Below are 14,953 nucleotides of genomic sequence, written 5' to 3'. Positions count from 1 at the left end.
GCTGATGATGATGATCAGCATCAACTAACGCTCACGTGGTACAGCTGCTGTCTGAGCCCCCATTCAAAGCCACCATCATCGTGGGTTCACCACAAGATCTGGTAGACGAGAGACCGGCCGGCGACAGGGGGCGTCCCACACCCTGCGGTGTTGTGTGGTGCGCGCGTGAGATGTGCCCCTAGCAGTTCCCCACCTGGCCCCGAGCCGACGTGGCGGAGCATCCCTAGCTGGATCGCGCTGAAGTAAGCGCGCCCTTCCTCCCCCCCCCCAGTCCCCATCCCCCAGCCCCTCTCCACTCTTCTCCCTCCAATAATTCTCTCCTCCAGTCCTCTCTGCCTGCACCACCACCAAGCACCATCAGAAAGGGAAAGGGGGGAAATCCCCATGTCTCCACCGGATCAGATCCCCGGCGGAGAGCCTTAGACGGAGAGCGAGCGGAGGTTATCTGATCCGCTGCTCGATGGGCGGGGAGGCCCCGGAGCCGCGGCGCCTGAGCCGCGCGCTCAGCTTAGATGGCAGCGTCGTCCCGGAAGAGGCGCTGCACCTGGTGATGGGATACGTCGACCACCCGCGCGACCGGGAGGCGGCGTCGCTCGTGTGCCGCCGGTGGCACCGCATCGACGCGCTCACCCGGAAGCATGTCACCGTGCCCTTCTGCTACGCGGCGTCCCCGGCGCGCCTGCTCGCGCGGTTCCCGCGCCTCGAGTCGCTCGCGGTCAAGGGGAAGCCTCGCGCCGCCATGTACGGCCTCATCCCCGACGACTGGGGCGCGTACGCTCGTCCCTGGGTCGCCGAGCTCGCTGCGCCGCTCGAGTGCCTCAAGACGCTCCACCTGCGGCGCATGGTCGTCACCGACGACGACCTCGCTACTCTTGTCCGCGCCCGCGGCCACATGCTGCAGGAGCTCAAGCTCGACAAGTGCTCTGGCTTCTCCACCGACGCCCTCCGCCTCGTCGCTCGCTCCTGCAGGTACTGTTCTGTAATTTCTCGATTTACTAACCCCTTTTTGCTCTGATCTGCGAGTGTGAGAGGTAACCCGGAATTTGAGTTTGGGGATCGGGGGTACAGTGACTTGGTGGCGAATTGAGCCGTTGTTTAGTTGATGTCCCGAAACAGCGGGCGCAATGATAGATAGAGCACCGAGCTCGTTAATCAGTTTCTGTAAATAGAAACTTGTTTTATGACGGTTGATGTTTGCCAAAGGTAGTTCTAGATCTGAACGCCCATTGTAGGGCATATTCTCCTCACATGATGAGACATGATGGTAGATTGGACAGCCGTACAACAGGACAAAAAGACCTGTATCTGCGTGGTTTGAGTTCGTTGCCTTACAAGTGTAGTATATCTATTCATAAGTGATTAATTGCATGCTTTGTATTTTGCTGTTGATCATAATGCACAAGAGTCCGATGCACAGCATTTATTTTTCTGACCAATTCGCAAGAGGTCACCAAATCTGGCAGCAACAAAGTGTAAAAATGCCAAAGCAGTAGTGATTGACTTGACCAAAGCTAGCTCGTCTTCTATTGGAACGTACTAATGTACAGGATAAATAGTCAAGTTGCTGGTTGTTTCTACTATCAGTACATTCTATCATGAACAACATTGTGTACCAAGGATATGCCAGGCTGATCATATTTACCTGTCTCTCTTTTTTTTCGAAAAGGAAGAGGAACCCCCCAGCCCCTGCATCAATTGAGTACCTAAGATAGTTTGTCTTACTAAAATGACATACTCCCTCTGTCCAACAAAGGATGTCTCAACTTTGACCAAATTTGAATGCATCTATACACTATGTCATGTCTAGATACATCCAAATTTTGACAAACTTGTGACATCTTTTGTTGGACGGAGGGAGTACATTTCTTTTCCATGCTGATCACCAAAATTGGGACTATTTATGCTACCATAAGCTAAAATTGCTTCTCTTCAATGCACTCCTTTGTTCCATGATCTTTCTTTTTGGTATATTTTGTTGGTAATGCCGTGATAAGATCACTCCACTAACATGTTGCACTAAATTCAGCAGATCACTGAGAACTTTGTTTCTGGAAGAATGTTCAATTACTGATAATGGCACTGAATGGCTCCATGACCTTGCTGTTAACAATCCTGTACTGGTGACCTTGAACTTCTATATGACTTACCTCAGAGTGGTGCCAGCTGACCTCGAGCTTCTTGCCAAGAACTGCAAGTCATTAATTTCATTGAAGATTAGCGACTGTGACCTTTCTGATTTAATTGGATTTTTCCAAATGGCCACATCATTGGAAGAATTTGCTGGAGCGGAATTTAATGAGCAAGGGGAACTCACAAAGTATGGAAATGTTAAATTTCCTTCAAGGCTTTGCTCCTTAGGACTTACTTGCTTGGGGACTAATGAGATGCATATCATCTTTCCCTTTTCCACTGTACTCAAGAAGCTGGATTTGCAGTACACTTTTCTCACCACTGAAGATCATTGCCAGCTCATTGCAAAATGTCCCAACTTGTTAGTTCTCGCGGTAATGGTGATACATGTACCTTGTAACATATTCAATTAGTGCTCTATTCTTAATTGTAACTAACATCCTAAATATGCTTTACAGGTGAGGAATGTGATTGGAGACAGAGGATTAGGGGTTGTCGCAGACACATGCAAGAAGCTACAAAGGCTCAGAGTTGAGCGAGGGGATGATGATCCTGGTCTGCAAGAAGAGCAAGGAGGAGTTTCTCAGGTAGGCCTGACAGCTGTAGCCGTTGGTTGCCGTGAACTGGACTACATAGCTGCCTATGTGTCTGATATCACAAATGGGGCCCTGGAATCTATTGGGACTTTCTGCAAAAATCTGTGTGACTTTCGGCTTGTCCTGCTTGATAGACAAGAGAGGATAACAGAATTGCCACTAGACAATGGTGTTCGTGCGCTGCTGAGGGGCTGTGCTAAGCTTCGGAGATTCGCGCTATACTTGAGACCAGGGGGGCTTTCAGATGTAGGCCTTGGCTATATTGGACAGCACAGTGGAACTATCCAGTACATGCTTCTGGGTAATGTTGGAGACACAGACAATGGACTGCTCCTTTTTGCGTCTGGGTGTGTGAACCTACGGAAGCTTGAATTAAGGAGCTGTTGCTTCAGTGAGCGGGCTTTGGCTCTTGCTATGCTACAAATGCCTTCTCTGAGGTACGTATGGGTACAAGGTTACAAAGCCTCCCAAACTGGTCGCGACCTCATGCTCATGGCCAGACCTTTCTGGAACATAGAATTTACACCTCCCAGTCCTGAGAATGCAAATAGGCTGACGGTAGATGGGGAGCCTTGTGTAGATCGTTATGCTCAGATTCTTGCATACTACTCCCTTGCCGGAAAGAGGTCGGACTGCCCGCAATCTGTGGTTCCTTTGTATCCTGCGTGACTGTAAATACACTAAGCCGGCACCTTTCTGCTATGTTCTAGCCCTTTGCTCTCTTGGGCCATAAGGATGTTTGTATGTGGTTATTGTATGGACATATGGCTAGCTGGTATGTACTGGAATAACCGAATAAGCGCATGGTATTCTTGCCTGTACTACTATCTAATCCTAGGAAGATGTATACTGAGTAACACTGCATCTGTGACACTACAATGCCTGCTCCCCAGATTTGTACCATTGGAGGTGTAAAAGTACCTGTTTTTGGCAGCCTATGTAATACGTACTTAAGATGTTCTCTGTTGAACACAAATGCTCCCGGATAAACCTCGTTGAGTTGCATCTTGCATGCTAAATTTTCTGTCCTGAGAGCATGATGTGTTTATCAACAACGACCCGATGGAACTTCTGGAAACAGGAACGATACCACAAACGGCAGCAAAGACGACATGTTTGGCTTGCTCGTTGATGAGGTTTCAGTGCCTGGATTTGGTGTCACTAAAGCGAGAAAAACGCCACAACGATTCATGACCGTAGAACGGATGAACTATACAAAGAGCATAAAGCCACTGGTTGGTGATTGATTGGTAGTCTAGACTAGCAAACAAGAAGGCGTAGATGGTCTCTACATGCTACATCTAGCTGGCTTTGGCAGGTAGCTAGTATAACGAGCTCACCGTACGTGACAAGAATGCCCAGGTCACCATGTCAGCATCGCCAAAAACTCCCAGGGGAGAAGCAACGGATCCATGTAATAATACAAGCCAGCGTCTAACATGCCCGTGGCTCCTGATGGTGACAGACTTAACACTAGAGCAATGCTGCACAACAAGAACTTCCACCTTCAGTCATATTCATGTGTTCTCTGCAACAGAAACACCATGAAAATCAGAGATCATCTCTTCTTTCACTGTCAATTTGCCAAAACTTGCTGGAGTTACATTTGCCCAACTTCACTCCTGGACAAACTGTCCATGAAAATATTATAACCATCAAGCAAAACTTCACGTGTCATTTCACATGAAAATCACAAGTGCTGCAGCATGGAGCATTTGAAATATCCGCAACGACTGTATCTTCAATGGAATTATTCCATCTCTTTACAGATGCAGAAGGCTACTTAAGGAAGAGCTCAATTTGGTGTTCCATAGAGCAAAAAGAAAGAACTACCATGCATTTCAAACATGGATTGATAGCTTTAGATAGCTCTCTTTTACTTGTAACAATGTCCATCTGTACATATTTTTATTAATAAAATTATAGTAATAGGTCTTACGACCTAAAGCTTTCCGTAAAAAAAAAAGCTTCTGAAATACAAGAAATGCGCGTCCGGATCAAAAGAAAGAAACAAAGCAGCGTATGTACCGACTTTTTTCTTTCAAAAAAGAGGTGCACTCCGGTGACTCCGGTCACACAACCATGTTGCGTCTACCCACTGGATCCCATGTTACTCCTGATTTTACCGGCGGTACTAGCGGAAGCCGGAAATCAAGAGGTGCGTGCCTTGCATCAAGCTCACCATGTGCCAAGCATCCACGAAAGGATAGGTTAGTGAGATCCAAAACGCTGAACCAATCCAGTTGTCCGATTCACTTTTTTGTTAATATATTGGAGGAGTTTATTTTATTTTTCGCTGCCATCAAGGTGGTGTGGCCAAGTACGAAGAGTATCTGCCAACTGCCGGTCCGTAGATTATTCTGCACACAGGCGTAGAGTTAATAAAAAAAAATCCATGATGATTCACTAGACAGAGGATTAATATGAGGTTGATTTTTCTAAAAAGTATATATTATATTGAGAGTTTTTTCTTAGAATCAGAAGATTATATTGATTCATTAGTAAGGTTGCGGTGTTTTACCTACGTCTACTCAACTTGGCATTCAGAACTCGTTGGTGTTGGCTTCGCCGTACTGAACAGTGGAGGCCTTACTGTGATATTCCCTTCTCGATCTCAGACGACTCTACTGCAATCTTCGAGGCGGTGACCAATGTGCAACTCTGTGACAGCCTCTCCACGGATCTCTGGTCCGGTCCATGGATTCAGGGCCAGAGAATGAAGGATTTCACCCTTGTGTTGTTGCTGGTTTGTCGGCCTCGAAGTGTTGATATCTCTGTGGCTGTTGGCGCTGCAGGCAACAGCTGGGTTCGGCAGGTTAGCCCCGACCTGGACGAGTCTGGTCTGCGGGAACTCCTCCTTGTTTATGATGCTACGAATCAGTTGACTCTTGTGGAAGGGGATGACTCGGTTAGGTGGAATCGGTCCACCACTAGGAGTTTCATGGCTCGTTCTGTTTACCAAGCCATGTTTGCCAGATGGGAATCCACGCCGTGTGTTGATCTCATTTGGAGCTCTAAGGCACCGACCTCATGTAAGTTCTTCCTATAGTTTGCTTTGTCTCAAGAGGTGATGGACTGCTGATCGACTGCAACGCCGCGGGCTGGACCATCCAGAGTGCTGCCCCCTTTGCAACCAAGAGCAAGGGATATTGACCATATTCTGCTTGGCTACGGGTGGCTCGTGAGGTGTGGTCGTCTATTTTTACGGGTGCTCTACTGGTTTTCCTCAGCTCACTCCTCAATTGTTGATTGGTGGTCCGATGTCGATGCTTCTGGTAAGTCACGGAAGAAGGTGGACACAGTTGTAACTCTTGTCTTTTGAGTCATCTGGAAGCATCGAAATGATGTGGTGTTTGATGGCTTGGCTCCTAGGGTTGCTACCATCCTCCCCTATATCTCTAGGGAGGGCGGCAGGCCGGGATTCCAGATGATCACTTTAGTTGTTTCTTTCTTTTTTTATCTTGTAGGGTGGGGAGATATCGACTGATGACAGGATTTGTATTCGAACTTCGCTGAATCGCAGTTCTTCTTCTATAAATGGATAATACATCTGGAAAAAAACATATTAGCGTCCCGCTTTATATATGAGTGAAGTTAATCTCTTGACTATCAGTCTCCAAGATGACTTTAACAGTTCCCAAGCCACTGTTTAGTTTCACACCATCTCGGCAAGCATAAGATTCATCAGTCGAGACATTAGGGACATCGTTATACCTATTTGCGCCTCCGGCCAGAAAACAATATCTGTCATCCGTCATCACAAATCCAGAAGCACCCCGCTGGTTAAATTGATCAATGGCAGCATCAACATTAATTTTTGGGTATTGGAGGAAAATGAGAAGTCAATCGTTCACTCACGACCTCAGGATCCCGCAGATTTCGGTGTCTACTTTTGCTCATGTAATGATAATTAGCAACATATTCAGATCATCAGATGGATGAGTGACACGGGATTACTTTTTTAGAAGTAATCCTGTATGCTATATTATCATTTTTTTTGCGGCTGTCTATATTACTCCTTCCGATTCTAAATTGTTGTCGAAATATTACATGTATCTAGACGCTTTTTAAGAATAGGTATATCCATATTTGGACAAATTTGAGTCAAGAATTTAGAATCAGAGGGAGTATAATTTATCTTGATACTGACAACGCCTCCAATGATTAAATTTGGACCCATACACACCATTTTGGTGACAAGCCCTCCGCTCTTAAAATTTGTTGGAGAAATGGCCATAAAACTTGGTCCTAAGCTTTTCTAAAGTTGATTTTGAAGATTACCTCTTTGTTTATCCCCCTATCAAAAGCCACATGGCAAGACTCCACTTCTCGGGTGGGCGAGAGTATAATGTGCCCATAGACGCCACCTACAATGACATTTACTTGGATTGAAAGAGACAAAGTAATGTATTGTTTTGCTGTCAAAAAGAAATGATGCACTTCCTTCGTTCCTGAATATAAGAAGTCATAACTTTGTTCTAAGTAAAAAAATTTCGAGTTTGACCAAGTTTTTAAGAAAATATACTAATATCTACAGTATCAAATAAATATATTATTGAAATACATATCATGATAGACTTGATAAAACTAATTTAGAGTTATAAATGTTGGTATATTTTTCTGTAAATTTGGTCAAATTTTAATATCTTTTTACTTAGGATAAAGTCAGAACTTCTTATATTCATGAACAGAGGGAGTAGTGTTTTTAGGGGCAAATTTGAGACGAATAAAACACACGCATCTTCCATAAGGTTTCCACCGTGCATATGATCATAATTGAGAGAATTTAGGCATCTTCCAAAAAAGGAAAAGAAAAAGGAAATTTAGGCAGAGGACAAAGTTTGGGCTATTGAGGGTCAAAGCATTTGTGAAACATATTACTCACTCTGATTCTAAATTGTTGTCGAAATATTACATGCATCTAGACTTTTTTAAAAAAAATAGATACATTCATGTTTGAGAAAATTTGAGTGAAGAATTTAGAATCAGAAAGACTATCTTACAGGAGAGCACAACAGACCTTCGTTTGGCGTATCTGGCAGCTTTTTAATTGCCTCTTCGGCCTTGTTAACTACTCATAACTCTCTTGCTTAATTAATGGAATGATGCAAACATTTTCTTCTACTTTTAAAAAAGGAACTTGTTAATATACCTGGATGCTGCGTGACAACCAAGCTAAGTGGATGGAAGAATTACTCGATCATGTGGCCCCTTTTGTGCTCACAGTTTTGTTGTAATATATTTTTTTAAATAAAGGAAGAATATTAGTATTGTTCATGGTGGATGTGTAACAAGACGATGCTCTGCAAGTATCTTTCTGTCTATATACTACGGCGTGCACAAGTTAGTTATGAACTTATCAATGCTATTTTCACTTTATATACAGTATTGTACTCCCTCCGTCCAATCTTAAGTGTCAAAACGTTACATGTATCTAGACGTATTTTAGTATATATAAATATGTCCATATTTAGACTAGTTTGAGTCACTTAATGTGGGACGCAGGGAGTACATGCTACTATCGATCAATCACGTTGTAAAAGGGAGCTATGCCTAGTTGGCAGCGCGTGTTTTCGCCTGACAATTGGGACAAGTAGAAGAAGGAGCCCCTGGTTTATTTTTCGAAAAGAGAAGGTGCCCCTGGGTAAAGAGCCGAGGAAGCAAGCGGCGAGCTGGCGCTCGACCCCTCGACCCACCCAGCTCCTCGGCTCGTGCCCCGCCGCCAGCCTCCTACGTGCACCGCACACGACATCCTCCCCCACGGCTCCCTGCCAGTTACCGCGATGCTGCTTCAGATCCATGGCGAGGTCTTCCGCAACGACGTGCTGGTGGCATCGAGTGCTTGGACGCGGCGGTGTGCTGGATTGCTGGTGGGTGGACGACGACGAGCGCCTGGACGTGATGGCGTGCTGGTGGTGGTGGCCCAGACGTCGAGGAGGGGCGGCTTCCTGTGGCGGTCGTGGTGGAGAAGAGAGGTTGCTAACGGGTTGGGTCGATCGAGAGACAGAGGTGGTGCCGGACAGGTGGGGGTCTACTTGTCAGAAATCGTGTCAAATGTGCTAGGACAGTGGTTTTGGGCTTGCTGAGACATGTATCCCGAATAATTGTGGTTTCGCGGACAAATTAACAACAACTGTGGTTCTGCAGGACAAGTGGCAAAAAGAATGTGGTTTGTGAAATTTACTCAATAAATAATGACATATTGTTGGTGAACGGTTAAGTCCTAGGCTTGACATGGATGTTCACCTTACTCGTATTTATTTCAGAATTTTACCGATGCTATTTTTGAAAATATCTGCATTTTTAACTAAAAAAACATATTGTTGCCTTTAAAAAGGGTTTCTCAGAAAGTCAGAAGATAAAAAAGGCTTTGCCTATTTGAAACGGTTATCTCAAGTGGCGCGAGGCCGCGAGCAATACATCCTAGAGAAGGACACCACGCCTCGTTTTTCTCGTCAGCTCGATCCATCATACTATTTCATCTCCACACTCCACCGTTCTGCTTACCCGCATGGCGGCGGCGGCAGCGCAAGGCGCGGGACCGCTGTACAAGGACGCGTCGGCGCCGGTTGAGACTCGCGTGCGGGACCTGCTGGGCCGGATGACGCTGCGCGAGAAGGCGGCCCAGATGGCCCAGATCGAGCGCACCGTCGCGTCTCCCCGCGCCCTGGCGGAGCTCGCCGCCGGCAGCGTCCTCAACGCCGGCGGAAGCGCTCCTCGCGACTGCGCCTCCCCCGCCGACTGGGCCCACATGGTCGACGACATGCAGCGCCTCGCCCTCTCGTCCCGCCTCGCCGTCCCAATCCTCTACGGCACCGACGCCGTCCACGGGCACAACAACGTCTTCGGCGCCACCGTCTTCCCCCACAACGTCGGCCTTGGAGCTTCCAGGTACTCAATCACATGAGTACATGACGTGATATGAAACCCGTTGACCAAGTCGCCGTAACTGCCCCTTTTACTGTTCCGTTTGTTTACTAACGATAATACTCCGTTGACTTCCAGGGATCCGGAGCTTGTGCGTAAGATCGGCGTGGTGACGGCGCTCGAGGTCCGCGCCACCGGCATCCACTGGGCCTTTGCGCCTTGCCTCGCCGTGAGTCTAATTTTAAACCCTTCCGGATTAACTGGTGGTGTCCGTTTTGGGGGCTCCTCATATGTGTTTGGTCTGGTGGGTGATTTACAGGTTTGTAGGGATCCTAGGTGGGGGAGATGCTACGAGAGCTACAGCGAGGACCCAGAGACCGTGCGCTCGTTGACCACCATTGTCACCGGCCTGCAAGGCCAGCCACCAGGAGATCATCCTCATGGTTATCCTTTCCTCGCTTCCGTTAGGTACTTCAATGGTGGGATTTAGCCTCATTTCTGTATATGCCTACATCCTGTTTGAAGAAATGGGTCTTTGTGATGTGCAGGGAGAATGTCCTTGCTTGCCCCAAGCATTTTGTAGGGGATGGTGGCACTGACAAGGGGATCAATGAGGGGAACGCCATTTGCTCGCAAGAAGATTTGGAAGCGATCCATATGAGACCTTACCCTGATTGTATAACTCAAGGAGCAGCAACGGTCATGGCATCCTACTCTCATTGGAATGGGGAACCATTACATTCAAGCCACTATTTGCTCACAGATGTTTTAAAGGGAAAGTTAGGCTTCAAGGTAGTCAAACCTATGTTGTTTGATTGGTATATTCATGGAAGCTTTGGTGGTGAATAATGACCATGAATTATGAAAGTGACAACATGTGTGAGCTCTTTTTTCAGGGTTTTGTGGTGTCTGACTGGGAGGGTATTGACAGGCTCTGTGAGCCTCGAGGATCTGATTATCGTTATTGCATTGCACAGTCAGTTAATGCTGGAATGGATATGGTATTAGTTTTCAAGTTCTCATATATAAAGTATATTCTGCAGATACCAGTTCTTTTGCATTTGCTGACCAATCTGCAGATTATGATACCTCACAGGTTTGAGAAATTCTTGGAAGATCTCGTGTTCTTGGTGGAGGCAGGGGAGATACCAATGTCACGGATTGATGATGCTGTTGAGCGCATTCTAAGGGTTAAGTTCATATCTGGAGTGTTTGAGCATCCATTTTCAGACCCGTCTCTACTAGACATAATTGGCTGCAAGGTAACATACATGTTAGCACAGGAATGTGTTTTACTGTTCCTGTCAACTAGCACGATATCATGCGGAATTGCACAGGAAAAGTTTTTAATCATCTTAAATTTATCGAACACATGCAAGTATGTATTATTATGACGAAGCCCATATTGGAACCCAATGGGTGCTGCTGGAACGGCTTGTGCTCGCGGGAACGCTGGTCGCTCGTGATATGGGAACAGGACATGTGGGAAAGAGGATGACGTGGCTTCACCAGCAGGCAGGAAAATCACTAGTGCGGTGCTTCTATTTAGATATAGAAGATATGCAGAATTAAAGCTGTTCATCAGCCGGTTACTTGGTAGTTTATAAGTCTCACAGGTGCACTAAATTGAAGTTTCGTTCGCTAGTCGGTTGGTCCTTTCTAACTTAGCCTACTACATATCCAACTAAGAGAGTATATTGAGCACGTTGTCATTTGCACCGAGTCAGCAGTTCGGTTGTGTGTGATATGTTTTGTGTTAAGATTCAAATCATTGTTTGTTGATATTATCTAACCATGTAGAGCTAAAGCTCGTGTAGTTTTGTACAGTTAAGGTCCACCAGATCGATGGCCATATAAATATATGTACAATTACTAAAAAAGATGGATCAGTTGTGGTCTTATTACAAATGAGTCATCCGGTCAAATGGTCGGTTGAGGTGAAAATATATATGAAAAACATCAATTGCGATCTACTTAGCTACATTTATGAAGATATAAATATCCGGTGAAAACCACCTCTACGGTGCAAACTGTGAAAACTCCATCGAAAAAAGTTCAAAAAATTCTCGAAAAAATTACATGTGTTAGAAAAGTGATGTTTTATATATGTGTAAAATTTAAAGTCCAAACTCAATGGCGTTTGGTAGCAGCGGAAAAACAAATTTTGCATGAATAGCGATCTTTCAATGTTTGACACTATTCATTGTAAATTTCTCTTTTTAATTACTTCCAAATGATTTTGACTTTGAACTTGAAATTTTGCAGGTGTGTAGAACATCACACTCCCAATATATGGTATTTTTGTAGAATTTTTTTGAAACTTTTAAATATGATTTTATGAAGTTTGCACTGAATGAAGGTTTTCACCGGATACGCCACCATTTAACATCTTGATATGTTTAGATACATGTAAGAAGGTCTATCGATGATGACCTCTTTAGGTATACTGATAATGAAGATCTACGGGTTGTGATATGTTTTTGGTACGCTTATGAAGATCTGCCATTTGCGATCTGCTTAGGTACACTTATGAAGATCTAACGTTTGCGATCTGCTTAGGTACACTTATGAAGATCTACCGTTTGCGATCTGCTTAGTACACTTATAAGGATCTAGGTATCGTGGTCTGTTTGAAAACAATTATGAAGATCTACTGGTTGTTATCTGTTTAGATACAATTGTGATGATCTATCTGCTGTTCTCTATTAGTCGTAGTGCACTTAATATACTCTACTAGTCGTAGTCCACTTATAAAAAGAGGATAGTCCAAATTTATGACCTTATGTTTTGTTTTTGGAATTTCTAACTTATCTCTCCATTGTCTGCATATAAACTTCAGAAAATTTTCAGTTACACCTTTGAGTTATCTATAAATCTCCAAGTCATGTATGTTTCTCTGTGTCTCCTAATTACAGATTTTCATTACTAAACAATTCCTAATTTACATCTAGGTCTCTTCTTGATTTATATTATTCAGTATATATATATTTGAGAACTTAACACTATCGTCAAACTGTATAAGTTATAATTTGGTTCAAACTTATTATTCATCGAGACTCCTAGCACTTTTTAGCATTGTTCCACATATAAACACACATGATTACCATGTAAACTAATGTATCTGGAAATATTACTTATATTATTATTTTGGGTTTTGATTCAACTGATTTTTTAAATATTGATTAACTGTGTGTCATTCGTTGTTACAACATGTTCGCACCATACAATTTTCTTTTCTTCGTTAACATATGAATATTCGCAATGGTTTAGGCAATGTGGATTAACTTGGTGTCTCGAAGGAAAGGAATCCCACTCTGTGATTTTAGTATGTAACCTTTATACTCCTATAAAAGACTCAGTTGGTGGCGGTCCGTCATCTTTGGACTGCTTTTTCCTCATTGTTGATTTGGCACATTGAGACTCGAATGAATGTGGATTATGGAGTACAATATAACATAATAGTACTTCATTTTCTTGAAACATGTATTTTGTTAGTCCATAGCAACGCACAGGTATTGTACTAGTAGAATAGATATCCCTTATTGTTCTCCTGTTTGAATTGTCTCGCATCGGATATCACTGACCATATATGATATTATGAAATTTTCAACCTTTCAGGAGCATCGGCTGCTGGCACGTGAAGCTGTTCGAAAGTCTTTGGTACTTCTGAAAAATGGAAAGAATCAGAAAGAAACTTTTCTTCCGTTGCCCAAAAATGCAAAAAGAATACTCGTTGCAGGGACACATGCTGATAATATTGGATATCAGTGCGGTGGGTGGACAATAGCTTGGCATGGAAACAGCGGACGGATCACTCTTGGTAAGCAAAAACTCAACTTTGCAAGAATACACTGGGGAGCACTTCACCGTAACCTTGGTACTGAAGAAACAGTTTCTTGTCTGGAATTCCAGCTGCTAAGTAGTTATGGAAAACATATGGCCCATTTTCAACTGCCGTGATTTTTAAAAGGAAGTTTAAGACGTTTGCAGTGGATTGTTCAAGTACTGTGTAGTGGCTGTTATATTTTTAGACTGAAGGCTTGTATTAAAGGCCAAAACAAAATACAAGAGACACTGGAATACAGTTTACAGAAGAGATGCCACAAAGCCCACAATGGAACTAAACAATTAGTGGGTGTTTGGTGTTAAAATAACTGGATGTTGATTGGAAATTAAGTCAGCCACAATGGTTGGCTTATCACATGAAACACACATTTTTCTTTTCTTTTAAAACCACGTGTGACCATTCTTAGTTGGTTTATTTATTTATTTAATACAACAGTTCTAATTCTATGATATGAAAAGAGTATTAGTCTGCACTATGCTCAGTATTATATAAAAAAAGATATTGATGCTATCCTAACCAACAGGTACAAGCATATTGGAAGCCATACAAGAATCTGTGGGAGTGGAAACTGAAGTTATGCATGAGGAATGCCCAACAGAAGCTACCATTGATACTGGGGAATTTGCCTATGCAGTTGTGGTAGTTGGCGAGGTTCCATATGCTGAAGGGTTGGGAGATAGAAGTGACCTTAGCATTCCATTTAATGGTTCCGACCTGATTACTCGTGTTGCTAGTAAAATCCCTACCCTAGTGATTGTTATATCTGGAAGGCCCTTGGTTATTGAGCCGCAAGTTCTGGAGAAGGTAGATGCTCTAGTTGCTGCCTGGCTACCTGGAAGTGAGGGGATGGGGATTACTGATTGCCTCTTTGGAGATTATGATTTTGTGGGCACATTGCCTGTAACTTGGTTTAGGTCTGCCGATCAATTGCCTATAAATGTTGGAGGTGCTAACTATGATCCCTTATTCCCTCTGGGATATGGGTTGAAAATTTTCAAAAGTGATGTAGAGTTAGCACAATCTCATCATTGATTTGGTTATACACTCGAATCATTGGAATAATGTTACATATTTTGTACCTGTTGAGTATTGGGTTATGTAAAAGAGAAATATTGTCTTGTTGCAGAGTATATAAGGTGTTCAAGACATATTTCTTATATATTCTTATATTTGCGTTACTTCTGTGTGGTGTTAAAGTTTTAAATACATGGTTTCTTATTTATTCTTAAAATTGTTTATCATTCAACTATTTATCATCATAAATATTGAATTTGACATTCCTAAAGTTTTATCCAGCCTATTTACTTGACCGTTCTAAATTTTACTGTTTTGGCTTGCCGGTTCTAAATTTTGCCGAAGTAAGCTATGCACAGCGCAAGATTCCATATTTTGGTCCAGAGAAAACCTCAGGACCCTCCAACTTACCAAAATTTTGGAAACTTGTTTTGGGAAAAAGCACAGAAATATAGTTTGAAATATGTCAAAAATACCACAGAAATTTTGAAAATCCTGA

General features: G+C 43.6%; 2 protein-coding genes across 5 annotated transcripts; both read left to right on the top strand.

Moving 5' to 3' along the window:
• The first annotated feature begins 257 nt into the window (after positions 1-257).
• LOC100825916 (coronatine-insensitive protein homolog 1b) lies at positions 258-3,742 on the top strand. Of its 2 annotated transcripts, none has more exons than XM_010233012.3 (3): positions 258-969; positions 2,027-2,504; positions 2,589-3,742. In XM_010233012.3, the coding sequence occupies exons 1-3, from the start codon at positions 461-463 to the stop codon at positions 3,393-3,395; spliced, it is 1,794 nt and encodes a 597-aa protein (XP_010231314.1). In that variant the 5' UTR covers positions 258-460; the 3' UTR covers positions 3,396-3,742. The 2 variants fall into 2 exon arrangements, with proteins under 2 accessions (XP_010231314.1, XP_003568339.1); XM_003568291.4 differs by having other exon boundaries at positions 259-969; positions 2,030-2,504.
• A 5,367-nt stretch (positions 3,743-9,109) lies between these two features.
• Positions 9,110-14,601, top strand: LOC100825601 (beta-glucosidase BoGH3B). 3 transcript variants are annotated; one of them, XM_003568290.4, is made up of 8 exons: positions 9,120-9,617; positions 9,732-9,822; positions 9,913-10,061; positions 10,142-10,385; positions 10,490-10,594; positions 10,673-10,855; positions 13,212-13,413; positions 13,964-14,601. In XM_003568290.4, the coding sequence occupies exons 1-8, from the start codon at positions 9,238-9,240 to the stop codon at positions 14,470-14,472; spliced, it is 1,863 nt and encodes a 620-aa protein (XP_003568338.1). In that variant the 5' UTR covers positions 9,120-9,237; the 3' UTR covers positions 14,473-14,601. The 3 variants fall into 3 exon arrangements, with proteins under 3 accessions (XP_024315209.1, XP_024315208.1, XP_003568338.1); XM_024459441.1 differs by lacking the exons at positions 13,212-13,413; positions 13,964-14,601 and adding an exon at positions 12,864-13,060 and having other exon boundaries at positions 9,110-9,617; XM_024459440.1 differs by having other exon boundaries at positions 9,116-9,617; positions 10,490-10,855.
• Positions 14,602-14,953: the final 352 nt, after the last annotated feature.

Source organism: Brachypodium distachyon, chromosome 2 (genome assembly GCF_000005505.3).
Source record: "Brachypodium distachyon strain Bd21 chromosome 2, Brachypodium_distachyon_v3.0, whole genome shotgun sequence".
Taxonomy (NCBI): Eukaryota; Viridiplantae; Streptophyta; class Magnoliopsida; order Poales; family Poaceae; genus Brachypodium; species Brachypodium distachyon.
The sequence above is the reverse complement of the archived record's forward strand: the minus strand, read 5'-3'. Positions and strand labels throughout refer to the sequence as shown.